This window comes from Alexandromys fortis, unplaced genomic scaffold (genome assembly GCF_014885135.2).
Source record: "Alexandromys fortis isolate MF-2015 unplaced genomic scaffold, M_Fortis_MF-2015_v1.1 scaffold_42, whole genome shotgun sequence".
Taxonomy (NCBI): domain Eukaryota; kingdom Metazoa; phylum Chordata; class Mammalia; order Rodentia; family Cricetidae; genus Alexandromys; species Alexandromys fortis.
Window position 1 is genome coordinate 7,368,888 of NW_026067934.1, and position 17,777 is coordinate 7,386,664.

General features: G+C 47.4%; 1 protein-coding gene across 1 annotated transcript in view; it reads right to left on the reverse strand.

Annotated features, from left to right (window-relative positions):
- Positions 1-17,777, reverse strand: part of Epas1 (endothelial PAS domain protein 1) — an 80,512-nt gene that overhangs the window by 16,548 nt on the left and 46,187 nt on the right. The window contains exons 3-6 of the mRNA XM_050145969.1: positions 13,693-13,844; positions 13,178-13,262; positions 8,925-9,043; positions 8,597-8,802 (exon numbers count right to left, since the gene is read on the reverse strand). Of these exons, the coding sequence (XP_050001926.1) occupies positions 8,597-8,802; positions 8,925-9,043; positions 13,178-13,262; positions 13,693-13,844 (562 nt within the window). The remainder of the gene's footprint in view (positions 1-8,596; positions 8,803-8,924; positions 9,044-13,177; positions 13,263-13,692; positions 13,845-17,777) is intronic.

Sequence of the window (17,777 nt, forward strand, 5' to 3'; positions counted from 1 at the left end):
CACAGTGCGGGCTGAGCAAGCACTGATCTCATGTCCTCTTTGCATCTAAGGCACAACCGAGATCTGCCAATCCAGTGCCACCTTACCCCTAACCATCTCCTTTCCTTCCTCGGGCATGGTTGACCACCACATTGAATGCATGTTTACATGTATGCGCACATGCATGTGCACACGTGAGTACCTCTAGCAGCCCACCATAATCTGCAGCCTATCCTTCCGTTTTGCATGGTGCCTGCTATTATGTGAGCAGAGAAGAGGTAAGCTTTCTGACTAGATACGATGAAGGAGGTCCAAGTCTTTGTCACACAAAGGTTAGTGCCACTGAGCAAAAGGCTGAAGTGCAGCTGATTCAGCCCTGTATTTCCCTAGTGAGAGGCTGGCTGAGTACTTGTGCCAACTGCCATCTCCATAGTGTGAGGATTCGCCCCCACTTGGTCTCTAGGCTCACTGGCCATTGACATGTTACTGTAGCCTTGACCCTGGAGCAGGCACCCGAAGACACTTGAGCTGAGATGAAGTTGGGGAGAATGAGGATAGGAGCAATGTGTGGTTGTACCCCCACACATACAGCATTCTTGGTAAGTCAGGTACATTTCAAACTTTGTCTGGGAGCCAGAACTGTAGTGACAACAGGATGCCCGCCTTACAGGGTCATTGATGGCCAGTCTGACTGGGCAGAGGTAGAATTCTCTAGAAACCCTTAATACTGAATCCACTGGCCTTCTAAGAAAGAGATAATTCTCTTTCCTGGAGGAATCCCATTTCCTTTCACGATTAGGATCTTTCCATCAAAATGCTCCAAGTAAATATTATAACTAGCCTCATAATAAGATGTTTTTATCTAATTACTGCATCGTCCATTCAAAGGCAGACAATGGGCAAGTTCTGGAAGACAAACAAGCCTAGATTTCAGACTTGCCAGTTATCTTCCCACTAGCAGCTCTCCTTTATCTTGTCAGCCAAAATAAATATTTAATATCCCTCTTCGTTCCTTTAAACAGACCCCTGTAAAAACTGGGAAACGCACAGAGCCCAAACACAATCACAGAACGTTTGGGTCATCAGACTTCACAAAGCCAGGAAGCCCCAACGTAAAGCTAATGGCCATTCGCCCCTAACCACAGGCACACCGACGCCACAGGGAGGTTAAAGAACTGAACTTGTTTATGGGGTCTGCTGCTCCGGCCCCTGCGGCCGTCCCTGCTCGTTTCCCTGGCTGCACCAGAACAGGCTCTGATAGGAGTGGCAGCTGCTCTCTCCACCAGGAGAGGAGCCACTTCTTTCTCCTAATTAGAGATCCTTGACCCACTGGGGGAAGGTTAGCTGCGGTCACCCAGAAACTTGAAAGCCAACTAAGGGCCGATCTGAGAGGAGAGGGCAATGTGAAAAGACTATCAGGTCTCAAAGTTGAGGACAGAGCATATTTTTGAATAACAAGCAGAAAAAGATGGAGGCAGCAGAGACAAGGCCAGGCAGCTACAAGGAGGCAGGAGAGGAAGAAAGAGAGAACATAGATGATGCATAGTCAAAGGGTTACTCGGTTCTGAGGCCAGTGTTACCCCAAGAAGGTATTTGGTGGACCAGACTCTGGCGCCGGCCTTCGAAGTGAGATGACTTACTCACCGCCCACAGTGACTCTATTCTTAAAACGCTGTGCAAGCGTGACTGTGGAGATGGCTTCATGGGTTAAGTGATCACTGTGCAGGCTTGAAGAGCTGAGTTCGGATCCCCAGCTTCTATGTAAGATGCCGTTATATGGCAGAACATGTCTGTAACTCTGCTGCCAGAGGTGGGGGTGGTATAACGGGCAGACCCTGGGAGCTTACTGGCCAGCCAGTCTAGCCAAAATAGTAAGTCCCAGACTCTTGAGAGAACCTGTTTAAAAAACTGAGGTGGAGAAGGACAGAAGGAGACACCCAGTGCTGACCTCTGACCTTCAGAAGCACGACTGCAGGCAAGCGAATCCATATATACATGTACACATAGATGCATACAAAATAAAGTGTGGTATGTTAAAATACGTGTTTGTTAAGTGCTGCGTAGAATAGCCTAGCAGAACAAGGCAGGAAGGGAATTATTTTCTGAGTGTTGTCCCCTCAAGAGTGACATGCCTCATGGGGCTCACTTTATTCCTCCCAGCCATTAACCCCCACAGGCTGTTCGTAAGCAGGACAGAGCTCACAGACTTCAGATGCCGCTGCCTGGAGACCAGGAAGGCCTGGGTGCCATTTCTACCCCGTTCCCTCCAGAGGCAAAGGGTTTAAACAAGAAAGCTACCGAGTATCTGAACTCTTTATGAAGATGAAAGTTCTGAGCACTTTTAAAGCCCCTACTTGTTTCCCGAAGAACGCTTTCATGAGGAAACGCGGGCACTGAAGTCTGTTCTTCCCTTCCATGGCTTCACGGCCCTTGAGACACTCATGTTTATTCTGCATGCTCATAAGCATTGGCAATGCATTTCTTTAATGATAGACTACTCCCTGCTCAGATCTCAAGACCTATTCATTTTAATACATTTTTATAGAGATTGTATTTGTATACTGTAGTGTATAATTTGGTTAAGTAATAGTCCTTAAACCTTGAACAACCCTCAAAATATTGCCCAGTTATATGAAATCTGTACAACCAGCTCTATGGTTGATGGAAAACCAATTTCTACTCTCTGTGTGAGATGCACTGTCTGTCTGTAGGGTGAAGTGACGCACCAGAAGGTAGCTGGGTCTCCATTCTAGACCAGCCCTACCCCGCATGCCACCAGCCAGCTTTCAGCTGACAAAACCCCACGAACAGCACGAGAGAAACGTGAGGAGCAGATCATGGAATGGTTCGAACCCTGAGACCTAGGAAACTTGGAGATAAACTCCAGAGAGAAACTCTTGAGCATCTCTAGCAGTCTAGATGAGGCAGGACAACACATGAGTATTTTACCCACTCCAGCATGGTTAGGGGCTGATTCCAGAACACTGTCAGCTGAGCAGAAACAAGGGCGCAGAAACCATTAGAGTGTAACTTTCAGATCTAAAGAAGCACACGGTAACCACTGAGAGGTATAGAAAGGGTTAGTGTATGGGTCTGCGAAAGTTCTCAGAATCAATTTTACATACAACCAGAATATGTGCACTGTCCTTGCAAAAGATAACCTTGTGCTTAAGACACTTACCATCTGCTAGAAAAAGCAGCAAAAAGTTTATGAAGTATCTCCAACGTTCAATAAAGAAGACAATATTTTACAATTAATTAGCTTGAAGTCAGTCTGTTTTATTCTTTTCTTTTTTTCTTTTTGAGACACGGTTTCTCTGTAGTTTTTGGAGCCAGTCCTGGAACTCATTATGTAGACCAGGCTGGCTTTGAACTCACAGAGATTTGCCTGCCTCTGCCTCCCAAGTTCTGGGATTAAAGGTGTGCACCACCACCACCCAGCATTATTCTTGGATTTAAACGTAGATGTCACACATGTATGTCTCGCACCTTTTTACTCTTTATAATTTCCTCCTTACAACTGCATTTGTGTGTACGTGTGTGGGTGTGCATGCGGCAGTCAGAAGACCACTTGTGAAAGTCGAATTTGTCCTTCCATCATGTGGGTTCGGGGGATCAAACTCAGGCTCTCAGGCTTGGCAACAGATGCCTCTTGGCTGAGCCATCTCACCAGCTTCTCTCCCTGAGCCTCATCTCTTTTCTACTTCATTCTTATTGCTCCTAAGGTCTTTGAATAAAATGAATTCACCATAAATCTTTCCCGCAAAGGTTTATTTTAACTGTGTGTGTATGCATGTATGTATACAAGTGAGTACAGGTGCCAGAGGTTGGATTCCCTTGTAAGTGGAGTTACAAGTAGCTGTAATTATATGTGTGTCTGGGTGGGGCAGTGTGGGATGGGGACAGACAGACAGACCTAACATTCAGGTTCTCTGCAAGAGCAGTAGGCACCCTTAACTACTGAGCCATCACTTCAGCCCCTTACCATAAAGTCTTCCTAATTTGCTAAGCTAACGCCTGGTTATGTCCTATATTGTTTTCACAAAACAGGGTTGCTCTCAAATTCCTTGCCTGTAAAGACCAAATGGTTGTATTCATTAGTTTCAAATGTTTACTATAATTTTCATATACCTTTCCAAGGTTTCATATATCTGTCTGGTGTTTCTATTGCTGTGAAAAACACTATGACTGAAAAGCAAGTTGGGGAGGAAAGGGTTTATTTGGCTTATGCTCTAGCATTGCTGAAGAAAGTCAGGACAGGAACTCAAACAGGGCAAGATCCCAGAGGCAGGAGCTGATGCAGAGGCCATGAGGGGTGCTGCTTACTGGTTTGCTTCCCATGGCTTGCTCAGCCTGCTTTCTTAGAGAACTGAGGACCAGCAGCTCAGGGATGGCACCACCCACCATGGTGATCAATCACTAATTGAGAAAATGCCTTACAGTCGGATCTCATGGAGGTATTTCCTCAACGGAGGCTCCTTCCTCTCTGACGATTCTAGCTCATGTCAAGTTGACACACAAAACTACCCAGTACACGGGAAGACTCACAAAAAAATCACACAGGTCTACATGTGATTTTTCCAAGAAAACCTCTAGTCTTGATGAATTGGCTTTCTTCACAGTTATTTTACTTGGCCACTAGATGGCATCTCCACATGAATTAAAAAAACCTGACCCCTTTAAAGGATTTGAAAATCTTCCTTGGAAGAGTGGAACTCACTGTGGTTTCATTAGGCTTCTTGTATCTCAGGCTCAGAACTCTTAGTTACCAGGGATCATTTCTTCCTTCTTTGATATAATAGTTTAGACACATGGCAGATGTTCCCTAGTATTTAGACACATGAATTAGTTCCCTAGTATTTCAAGAAGCAGATGAATAACTTATATTTGAGTGCACAGAGGAGAAGAACATCAATTATGCTGACAATAAAGACATCCCTAGCACTCAGGATCCTGGAGCAGGAGGATTGCTGCAAACTGCAGGCCATCCTTGGGAGGGTGGGTGCTGGAGGGAAGGACCTGGCTAAGCAACTTTACATCTTATTGTCTGGGTGCCAACAGTCAGTCATAAACAGATTGCACACCCTTCACCTGTCAAAGCGGATGTACCCATCTCGCAACATGACATCTGAAAAGTTTTAGGTTCTAGACCACTTTGGATTTTGAATTTCCAGGTTGAGTTAGGAAAGTCTACACAATAATTTCCCCAAACTCTCAAAGCTGAAACATGTTTGGTTCCAAGCTTTTCAGATAAGCAATAATGTCTCAGTCATGACTTGTCTGTACATAACTGACAGAAGTTATTGGACGGTTTTAAAGTATTTACTGTCTCAAATAATTAATAGAGAATATCAAGCGCACCCCCCCAGGGGAGCATAAATGTGTCTTGAACCACAGGGGCATCAGAATTGGTTGTTTTAAATTGACTGATTGTGGAAACCAGAGAGCTCAACAAGTGATTAGAGACTCCTGTGCTGTCTCTCTTCCCTTTCTATGACCCCCCCCTTTTCTCTTATTAAATGTTTGAAGACCACAGACACCATCAAAGGAAAGTACCAAACTGCCTCAAATGTGACTGTGGATTCAAGCTGCCTGACTTTCTTGTCTCTGGGTAAAGGGGGGGGGGAGCCCTGCCCTGCACTGGTCATCATGTGTAGCTGCTGGGTTTGGAGCAGCTCTCTCTCACACACACACACTGCTCACCATCTCTCAACATAGTGAGAACAGAACTAGCCCCTCCTCCAACCCAAAGCAATGGAGAAATAACACTGAGGGATTAAACACTTAAAATAGTCCCTTCGTCAACTGTCATGCCTGTACCCTGGTTACCTAATCCGCTAATCAGTTAACGCTCCATGTGGCACAGCACTCTGTGTTTGCATCCTGCCATCATCTCTCCAGCACAGCAGAACTGTGTGTTTTGGGCCAGGGCCTTGCCATCAGGTTCCTTGAAAGGCAAGGTTATGCCGGAAATAGAGTGTGTCCTTAGACATCATAAGCAGCATCTCTCTCTCCACGATGAGTCATAAGGCCCTAAATCATAGGATCCTTCAAGCGAGTGTCTACTCTGCCTGTCAGTCCTAAGCCAGACTGAAGAAGTTACCACTGTGCCCCTCTCCTTTCTTTGTACATGGTATCTTCAGTGCCGTTAGGTGCCCATTTTCTGTGACATTCTCTCCTTCCTTTAACCCAGGGCAAGTGTTTTTTACCTGAAACCCATTCAAACCACAATAGTGAATGAACAGATTAGCATCGAACTAACTTTCCATGGAATATTTCCCTCATCTTAAAAATATCAACATCACTGGGTGGTGGTGGCACACACCTTTAATCCCAGCATTCGGGAGGCAGAGGCAGGCGGATCTCTGGGAGTTCGAGGCCAGCCTGGTCTACAAGAGCTAGTTCCGGGACAGGCACCAAAGCCACAGAGAAACCCTGTCTCGAAAAACCAATAAATAAATAAATAAATAAAGAATCAGTGTCTGAGGGTTCCCTTTTTAAAATCTTTTCTGTTATCTATAGGTGGCAAGTGATTTGAGGCCAGCAGGGCTTTCCCTGCTCATGAGCTTGGTGATGGCTGAGATCTATTCAGAGATGACTTCAATGTTCATTACCCACAGCCCTGGCCACTTCCAGGTGGCTGGATAAGGGTCCCATGTCATTTCAAAGCTGGTGACACGCATCAGGCATTGGGACTTCTCAGGGTATCTGAGAAGACTGCTGAGAGCTGTCTTCTGCTCAGAATGCTCATGTGGATGCTAGGATACTTGTGATGCACAACCGTCTCCTGAACAGGGTCCAGGGACCACCACCCTAACAGCAGTGGCAACACTCAAATGACCATCTGTACTGACGGACGGAGTTCAGCTTTCCCTCCCTCTCCTAATCACTTAACAATAAACTTACTTAATAAACACTGCCTCCCACTGCCTTGAGTTCTAACTCCGTTGTAGTCAGACCGAGGACCCAGGAATATGCAAGAATTCTTTTACATCACTTCTGAAATGGGGCTGTAAGCGATAGCCAATCACGAGATGAAGAGCAGGCCCATCTAGATTCAGAGTGAAGAATATACGCTTAATCTAGAAAGCAGAAATGTTCCCCTGTAAGACTCAGACGCCCTTAGATGTCTAGCTGGGAAAGAGAGGAACTGGGCCTGAGACTGGTAGAAACTTCCGGTGTTGTGGGAATCCATTCAGCCATAGCTGGAGAATATGTCGCTTTACTCAGCCTTACTCCAGCTCCACAACCCAAGAGAGCACGCCACTTCTCTCTCTCCTTTAAAGACATCACTCGTCCTCAGACAAGAAGCCACACCTTAAGGCTGGAATGAATTCCCACAACACTTCCCCCTTTTCTGTCTTGGGCCATGGAGGCCTCCTGATAAGAATACCAGGTTTGCTTGTGTGGGCCACAGGCTTTCAGAAGCAAACTCATTGCCTTGAGCTCAGGAAAAAAATCTTTGCTTTGGGGAGGCCAGGGATGGGTATGAGCTGAGACTCAGCCTCCTCATGCTATGGAATAGCACTGTGCTTCTCTTGACCTCTTCTCACAGTGACCCTATGAAATATATCAAGAACAAATCGTTCACTTCAGTAGGAGTGACCCAGTTCTCACAATGACCCCATGAAATACACCAAGAACAAACCGTTCACTTCAGAAGGAGTGACCTAGAGTTTCAGGTAACACAAAGTTGACTTGGGGCACTACAGAGTTGAGGTCTTGCTGGGTAAGGTAGTCGGGCATGGTGGTGCCATTTACTCAGGCTAGGTATAACCAAGCCCAGTTCCTCACTGGGCTTTCCTTCCCTTGGTGCAAGCCACTGCTCACTGCAATCTGTTCTGTCTTTTGCCTTCACATCTAGATCCCAGTAGCAGGACAGGATGGGGTAAGAAACTGCCTTCCTTGCGCAGCCTTCAGTGTATCCCAACTTTAATAAAGGTGAGAACAAGAGCTTACACTGATGATATATAAATACATCAGGGCCTAGGCTGTCTAGTCCAAATCCACACTCTTTATCACTTCTGGGTCCCCCCAAAAGAATGTCCAGTTGTCTTCAAATAAGGGACTAGAGTTCAGCCCATCTCACTTTACTTAAAGTCTTCACAAGATAGCTAGCTGCATAGAATGAGTCTGTACATAGCAGGGGTAAAGGCTGAGTGAAACCTGTCAGTCACGGAAAAGAACTGGAGAAAGTCAACTAAAGTGGGTCAGTATTCTGGCCAGAACCCTACACTTCTGGTTAGCCTTTGAATCAGAATACTTAGATAATTTCTTCTAGACTCTTGTCATATGGGACAAGAAACTGCCCTTGAAAATTTCTCCTGGAACTAGATACATAAGTGAACAAATATGCACATACCATGATAATAACATCAAACACACCAGAACAGCTCTAAAGACAGACCCTCAGGCTATGTCAATGGGAGACTTCACACTATGATGCTAGGGACCTCTGAGTAGGACTGGTAAAACGACATAAGTCTAGAAACTTGCATCCAGCGATAAGACACTCAGGTCCAATTTCCGTGCCCTGTAGGTTCACTCTCACACACGGAGACACTCAGGTTAAGACCCACCCTCTCCCTGCTCACGCCACACATTCTCAAGGCCGCACCTGTCATCACAGTAGGTGAACTTCATGTCCATGCTGTGGCGGCTCAAGAAAGTCTTACTGTCCAAGGGGATGTCCATGTGGGATGGGTGCTGGATCGGCTCACACATGATGATGAGGCATGACAGCAGGGGCTCCTTGTAGCCACAGAGGCTACTGTGAGGGGGGCAGTTGTTGTAGACTCTCACTTGTCCAGTGCAGTGCAAGACCTGGGGACAAGCAACGGGAGGCAGAAATGTCTGAGCGTGCTGAAGACGGGCTAGGGCTTTAGGCACCCCCAGCTCCCAGGCTACAGAATACCAAAGTCTCCAACCCACAGCTAACGACCCACCTTCCAGGTGGCCGACTTGAGGTTGACAGTCCGGCCTCTGTTGGTCACTGTGCACTTCATCCTCATGAAGAAGTCGCGCTCGGTAGACATATCTTTGCTTTTCTTCCCAAAGCCAGAACCTGAGTGGGGAAGGGTGTGGGAACCAGTCGCGTTAGTTCAAATCACAATGTTTTCAGACTACTTGTAGCCATGCTTCCTAGAAGCTTGTAGGTTAGTGTTGCCGACTGCCATGGACACAAAGTCCTTCATGCCTAAAGACTAATGGTACCTCAGTGGCTGCACCCTAAATCCTGGCTGGATTATGGTCAGAACTAGAGGACAGAAATATGTCAAGGAAGCGTTTTACAAAACTTCTAGTTATGGCCACTCAGGGCTCGATGGCTAACACCAGGTCCGTGGAGACTCAGAATGGAGGGCCTGCTGGAAGGCAGAGCTGCTCTCCTGCAGAAACCAGATGCCTTTGATGTTCGTGTTGGAGAGAGAGGTGCTGGGCCTGAGGAAGGCTGAGTAGAAGCTCCTGTGTTACTGTATCACTGGGAACACGAACATCCGAGGCGGGCACTGCCCCATCATTTGGTACCTACAGCACACAGCATGCAGTCATTTAGTGCACTCGGGTTTGTCACCTGAGAGTAGCGAGGCTCTGACCAGTCTCAGCATGAGGCAGGCCTGGTCCTCTAGTTAAGGGAGACCATGGCTACTCCCTTTGTGGACATTCCTGTCTGCTCTTCCTAACCCGTCTCTCAGGAACGTGAACAATCTGTATCCTAGGACCACTGTGTTCTGAATCAGTTTTCTCCTTAAGGTGACATGTGTCAAGGAGGGGAGGAAAATGAACACATACATATACATACACTCACACATTCACAAATACACACTCACATGCACACACACATATACTCTCTTTCTCACACATACTCTCTCTCTGTCTCTCTCTCTCTCTGTCTCTGTCTCTGTCTCTCTCTCTCTCTCACACACACACACACACACACTCACACACACACCCCTTCTTTTAACTGGAACTGGGTAGACAAGTCTATCTTAAAGATGTTCTTGACAAAGATCAATTAGATCACCTTTCATCCAGGATTAAATAAATCACTAAGACAAAGAACGTACAGAGTCTTTCTTTGTACAAGTCCCTAATGCCTGCCCAGTTTTTCTGCTTCTTGTTACGCAGAGTGGTAAACACAAGGCCAGGTGTGTCTAAAGACTGCCATCTCCATTCTGGGCCTTCCCGGGCCCAGCATCACAGAGTAATCTAGAGCCTTCCTTCAGATAGCCACACTGCTCTTTCCAAGAGAAGCTGCCAACTTCCGCACCCAGACCTCGGAGAAACCTGATTTATTTGACTGACATAGTTTGGAAGACCTGTGTATCCAAAGAATCAAGATCCTTGAACTGGCCTTAAATATCTTTTGGGAACTCACTAAGTGACAGATTGAAAGTTGTTCTGATAAACTGTTTCTCCCAAAATTATGTTTCTTATAATTTTAGTTTTAGGAGGGTTTGTATATGATGAATGTAACTGTACTGGGGGAGCCCCAGGACTTAGGAATGAAGGAACTAGCTCCCAACTGTCTGCTGGACAATGTTTAAGGCCTTACACCTCCCCAGTGAACATTCCATAGCCCGTCTCCTGATCTTTTCTTCCTCCAGGAATCTACCCTGACCCTTTGTTTTTAGATCACGAATGGAGTCTATGCAGACTGAAACCTTCAGTGAGGACTTGCTGATTCTCTGAGTTTGACTGATTCCAAATCCCATTCATGAATCAATGAGCAGAAAGGCGCTTAGCTGTGAGCCAGCACCTATGAAAGCTAGAAAGTTCCGGCCTCAGCCTCGTATCTGCCATTGATTTAAAAAGAAAGAAACCCAACAGCCTAGGAGTGAGCCACTTAGTACAGCTCACAGAATCAAACCGAGACTCCGGTTAGTACTGAACTGAGATCAAGAGCCCAGGGCCAGGAGTTCTCCAGGAAAGCAGAGAGAGCCAGCCCCTTAGAAAGTGCTTCTGAGCACCTATGAGCAAAGATGAGCAGACCAGAGCAGAAACTGTGTGTCTCAAAGGGCCACACTACAGCTTCTATGACAAGATTTTTGTTTTTGTTTTGTTTTGTTTCTTTGTTTGGTTTTTCTTTTAAATTTGGTTTTGATTGGGAGAGTCGTGGGGAGATAAGTGGGATGTGAAATCCACAAAGAATCAATAAAAGTTTAAAAAGAAAGTAATTCTGAATCCCAGGTATGTTGGGTAATCTCAGGATTTGAGAGGGAGTATTACCGGTTTGAGGCCAGCCTGGGCTACTCTGTAAGATCCTATCTCAGGGAAGGAGGAAGAGAAAGAAAAGGCTATATTGACAGCCCCTTCATCATAAAGAACCAATCATTCTATACAGCCTAGAATTTCTCACCAGCACAGACAAGACATTAAATAAACTCATGGTTGGTCCCTAGCCTGTGCACTCTGGGAGCCAGCTGGGCTAGGCCTTTGGATAGAAAGCAGTGATCCAAGCCGGGCCTTGAATCCCAGCACTCAGGGATGCAGAGTGAGATGTGAGTTCAAGGCCAGCCTGGTCTACAAGAGTTAGTTCCAGGACAGGCACGAAAGATACAAGATACACAGAGAAACCCTGTCTCAAAACAAAAACAAAACAAAACAAAACAAACAAACAGAAAACCCAAGAAAGCAAGCAAGCAGTGATCCAGGTGAGAGGTTGGGCATCACTGCAAAGGGAGGAGGCTATAATTCTACAAAGCTCTGTAAGCCCAAGTGAAGATTACAGCACTCTGTACCAACAGCAGAGGTAAGCCAACAAACACTGGCTTTTGCAGCACGCATGGTGATGAGAAAACCTTGCAGGTGTGGTATCCCTGCCTTTGTTATTCAGGTTGGATGAGCACACGCCCCATGGTAGTGACAGGCGAGAGGTGAGAAGGAGGATGTCTTGATGGGCAGTCTGTCCAGACCAGCGATAGGTGCTCGAGTTTGGAGAGGATCTTGGCAGTCACTGGGCGCCACTGCTACCTACAGCTATGACTCTGTTTGGTTTTTAAAGATTTTACTGTACTTTTACCTGTGTGTTTGTGTGCACATTTGTGCAAATGCCCACAGAGGCCAGAAGAGGCCACTTGATCTCCTGGAGCTGGAGCTACAGGCAGCTGTGAGCCACTGGACATGGGAGCTGGGAGGCACACTCAGGTTCTCTAGGGGAGCAGCCTGTGCTCTTAACCACTGGGTCATCTCTCCAGCCCCCCAAATTTAATTCTTCTGAAGATCCCCATTCATGCCTTTTTTTTTTGGAATTTTACTAGGGATGAACCAAGTGCCTTCTGTCTGTATGATCCTCATACCCACTGGCCCTGGCTAGTATAATAATGGAGCTTTAAAATCTTCTCCACCAAACTTTGCTGGCCCAATCTCATTGCCACAGGTCCATTCACTTCATGACTCCTATAATAGTAGTCTTTAGTGGTGATCCTAAGGGCCATGTCTCCTGACACTCACCCAGCCAAGATAGGCCTGAACCTTGCATTCACCAGCAAAATAGGGGCAGAGGTGATGATGGCCCGGTTTCTGGACTTAGTCCTGGGAAGGTCTGTCCGCTTCTCCTATCGCAGTTTGCAGGGGAAAGAGGAGTGCACGGTCCTGAGCTGCCATGGAAGACAGCTATTCTAGAGCCCCCTTACGAAGCAGGCTACTGTGACACTCCAGAGTAAGCTGTGGTCACTTGTGCCCTAGCTACAAGCCGCAGGTGAGCCATTTTGATCACTCCAGCCTAGTCCAGCCTCTCATGACTGCAACCCAGCTGATGTCATATAAAGCAAGAGACCCACCCACAGAACCCACAGGAACTTGGGAGATTGCTCAAGCCTGTGCTTCGGTTGGTTTGATACATAACAAAAGACATGTGTAGCATTTCCCATAAATAACCTGGCACAGATGAAGTTACTGGTTTGGGTGGCGTCACATGGCAGAGATAATTGATCTCAGGTGATGAAATCTCCTAGCGATGGCACCCTGACCTGAAGGAGTACCCTGGTAGTATGACATCAGGTGTCATGTATGGCCACCAAGAGCTTTTCTGAGTCCTGGGTCATATAATCTCAACTCTGCATATCCACCCAAGAGCTAGTCCAACTGGAACTTACGGATGTCAGTTTTCCTGGTACCAGAGCATAATCCATCTGGCCTATACGTGTAGGTTTGGGGGTGGGGATCACAAGAAGAACATAAACATAGAAGAACACGTTACCATTTTTGAGAGTCAGGTTCTCACGGATCTCCTCGTGGTCACAAGGATGAGTGAAGTCAAAGATACTGTGTCCTGTTAGTTCTACCTGTTTTAAAAGCAAGGTCAGAATTAGTCACTCCTAACAATGAGGTCAGATTCCAAGAAGGAAGCTGGGATAACTTCTAGATTTGGAGGCAGGGAGAAAACTGAATTGAATGGTCACTGACAGTCTCTGGCCAATGTTAGGTCCGTGGACTTACAGATACCAGATCACTATTGCTGGTGACAGGGACTTGATTCATAAGGGTCGCCATGTTAGTCTAGCTATAATAGATCAGCTAGGATGGCCACAAGCAATGTCAAGCCCCATGCCACTGGGAACATGCTCCTAAGGCTTGTGGCCCAAGAACTGTAATCAACAGGACGGGCACGTGAAAGGAGAACTCAAGAGAGATGGTGGCCAGGACCACCCATTAGCTTCTATCCCCCACATGAAGACATTGATCCCTTTTGAATGGGGCAGAGGAGGGTGTCACCTGGGTAAGTCCCATGAACTTGCTGATATTTTCCGACAGGAAGATCATATCACCGTCTTGGGTCACCACAGCAATGAAACCCTCCAAGGCCTTCAGGTACAAGTTATCCATCTGCTGGTCAGCCTCAGCTTCAGACTCATTCTCAGAACAGACTGGAAAGAGAGGGACAGACAACGTGCATGAGTGTGGTGTTCAAACAGACACAACTGAAGGGGTAGAGGCCCGCCAGGCGTGGCTCCGGGGTACAGGGTGGACTTCTTGGGAAATGCATACTGCCAACTAAGTGTCTGTCACATGCCCAATGAGTGGGCACTAGATGAAACACGCAGAACACGCTGATAGTGATTTGGGGGTAGCGTGGTTATTGTCATAACGGTACTTGCGGTATCAGTAGCAATGGTGGTACTAAAGACTAGAGATATTTTAGCTGCTAATATATGTGGAGCAATAACTGCAGACAGACCCTGCACTGAACATAGGCATCACAATGATTCATGACATAGGAACCATTCCTATTCTCATTTTACAGAGCTAGACTAGCAAGAGTTAAGCTGTTTGCCAAAGGTTGTGAAGTCTAGGAAGTTAGCAAGCCCCAGGGGCTCTAGGCAGTGGCTATGTTCAACCCTCTTGTAGGCTTTGGAGTCAAATATTGCTTCTATTCCTAGATCTGTCTCCCAATAGGTGATGACTCTGGGTAACAACTGTTTGAACTCCAGTGTCCTCATCAGCAAAACTGGAATAGTGGCTTCCATCTTCTTGGTATCAACAATTGTGAACTCTTTACCCCAACGACTCCCTCTAAGACATTGCCACGACCCTCAAATTGTTCAGAGCCAAGGTGGAGAATTCACAGTACATATCTCACAATGCTAAATATACACTTGCACGTGATACAGTGGGGCACCCAAGTCGGGGTACAGAGAGCAAGTGCTGTGGGGCTCAGTGGAGGAGAGTTAGTTTGCGGTGGTCAGAGGTGTGCCTTCCAAAGAAGCAGGGTTGAGAAGGCTCAGGAGACAGAGTTCACATTAGGATGGAAAGAGAGGCTTGTCAGTCTGGATGAGATTGGGCTGCTGTTCCAAAATGCATGAGTCAGGCTTCCTCCCAGTACTGAGAGAGCCCACCTGGAGGCAGAAGGTGCATCTCCCAGTATTACAGACTGTGCAAGTAAAGAAAGCCGGCATTCTGAAGGGACCCCCCCCTCTTCCCGCCCAAGGGGCACAGAGGTGGCATCTCAGTGAACAGCACGCAGAATAATTGAAAGAGACTACACCCCACCCAGGATGGAGCTAGAGGGGTCTACCCGCGGCTTCCTTCATAATCCAGGGGAGCTGGGAATGTGCTTTTCTCTTCTTCCTCTTTTTTTTTTTTTTTCAGAAGGTGTCAATCAAAGTTGTTGCTCCAGGAAGCACATGCTGCAGACTGTCTGGACTCCAGGTTAATTACTAGCCCGTGTGTAGAGAAAACCAGCCACTCTGGGCAGGGTACCTGACCTAGGAAGTGGGCACAGAGATGGGCAAGCTGCATTTGGGTTACACTAACTCGATGACCACTTTCTCCAGACAAGCAGAGACAGCCCTGAAGCCCAGTAACAAGCGATTTGCTCTTCTGTTTCTCTTATCCTAGTGGTAGCACTGACTTCAAAATCCGGAGTAATCCCAAGACACCCTATTTGGGTTAACTAGGCCCAGAGAAAACAACTCTGCTTAAAGTTTCCTGTCTTTAACAGGCCTAGCGAGCACAGCCAAGCGGCTTTCCATGGCATCCAGTCTGCCTTCTCCCAGGAGGTGGCGAGCTTGGCCACAGTGGCGGGTTGACTGTCTTTGGAGGGAAGGAGGTACTCTGGGGCCCCCCGGAAACAGTCTTGAGACTGAAGTCACTAGGGCTGCAGGGTCAAGGACACCAGCAGCCCCCCCCTTCCCCGGAACCCAGGGGCGGCCAGGCCTGGGCGTGGCCTCTTCCTTCAATGGAACTATTTGCACTTGCAGCACCCGCTTATCCTCTCGAGAGTCTCTGAAGGAACTTAGCCAAGTCACTCCCAGCCTGGACAAGGAAGGCAGACGTCCCTGCTCTCGCGCCCTGAGCCTCATGTCAGATCCTGGCCGAAAACTGCTGTCCTTACCACCAAACACATCAAGCCTCCCTAGATACCACTGGGCATGTGCTGGGCACAGGGAAAGAGGTGCTCGTGGCGCAGTTACTGCGAGTTTATTCTGTCTGTTCTGGGCCCGAGGAAATGCCTCCCTTTACACACTCCGTGCTGTTCTGCAGAGCACTGGGGGTACCGAAAGGATGCGGGTAATCCCACCCCTTCAGGATCAACAGACTTCCAGGGAAGCCGTCTGCTGAAAGGAGTCTAAACCCCTCTTGGGGACATTGATGGAGAGTAAGCCATTGGTACAAAATAAAGTAGGTGCTCACTTTCATTATCTTGGGTTCCACCTCCTGGTCACTTGCTTCCCAAGACCTGCCAGGGTTCAAACCTCAAAGAAGGACGGTGGTATACAGACCAGCCACCTCCGCGGAGAAGGAGCACGGTCATCTAGGGAGCACAACAAGATTCTTTAATGCTAAAAATAGCCCTGGTAAACAGGCTTTGATGACTCCCCCAGCCAGGATATGCGCCGCTGAGGAGGCTCTGGAGCACCTTTTCCGGAGCACCGCTCATTTCCTTCAAGGCAGCACCACCCATGTTGGTGGGTGGCACACCAGGAGCTGGCTGTCTCAGGGAAACTGGCAGGTGGCAGAGCAGGCAGCTTCTGACTGGGTCTCCGAAGCTCAACTGTGCCAGCAGTGATGCTGGCCAGGATGCTGGCTACGGTCTTACTTACCAGGGTTATTTGTCTCAGCACTTCCTTCTTCCATAAACTCCGGGACAGCTTGACCTGTTCCTAACAAGGTCAGCTACAGGCTTCCTGCTCCAGGAGGGCTTGGAGCTCAGTCCTCTCTGCAGGGTCGTTCCTTTCAAAAGCTTTGCCTAGGAGCTACTCCCCTCCCAGCACTGCCACAGAGCCCACGCCTCCCAGGTACACTGACAGCAAATCCAGTCCCCACAAGCCACAGGAACTGAGTGTGAGCCGCTTACTACATGGTATCTTATACCCAACTGGGCAGGCTTGGGCTATCTCAGACTTTTGGCAGGGGAATAGATCTCACCCGATCTTGCTGGACTCCCAGAAGTCCAGCATTGGAGATTTTTATCTTGTTCTTTCCATATCTGCTCGTCCCATCTTCCCTCTCTGTGTGAGCCTCCACAAAATGCTATACGGGGCTCCATCAGTTGATACCCACTGATTAATCAGGCTGTTTGTTTTAGAGAATGTTGTGAACAGGATTGGCATTTCTTGAAGGAGCTGCTGGCTGTCTCCGTCAGTAACAACCTGGCAAGAATCAGCTTTCTGGCTCTCTTCCATACAGGACAGAAAAGGCCTTGCTTTGGAGTATAGGTGGAGCAAGGGAGGGGGACAGTAAAACAATTGGGATGAAAACCAGGGAACTAGGTCTGACCATGAGACATAGAGGACACGGAAACCATTTCTACTGCCATAGTTTTGTCCCCCTTGTCTTATGTTTCCTGCGGAAAGGTCATGCTGAAAACTTTAAAATCACATCTCCTGAGTTTTAACGTCTTTCCCGACATCACCTCCTGCGAAGACTATGTGCCTTCACTAGGCAAACGCCAGGAATCCAAAATAAGCCTGATATTTCTCTCTAGAAACCCAGCTTTGAGTTGATCTCGAACTCTATTATAAAGAGAATTTGAATTTCACCAGGCGTGAATCTGGGTTAAGGGCTCACAGCGGTTTTAAGAGTAAAAGCCCATTGCACATTTACTGAGGTCTAAAGCTCTCCTTCAGGCCCAGAGTGCAGGGCTTGTCTTGAAAGAGCATTTAAGACAATCAAGTAATGTTTCCACTCATGTTCCCGCCAGAATGTGCTCTGTCCTCAGCCAGCATGGGAGAGAGCATCATAAAGCTATTGTTCCAGTTTGCTTCCTGCGATACGGATCTCAACTGCGGCCCCGACTCACAGCCTGGATCTCTCAGTGTCAAGGCTTCCTCTCCAACATTCCCACACACAACAGCCTA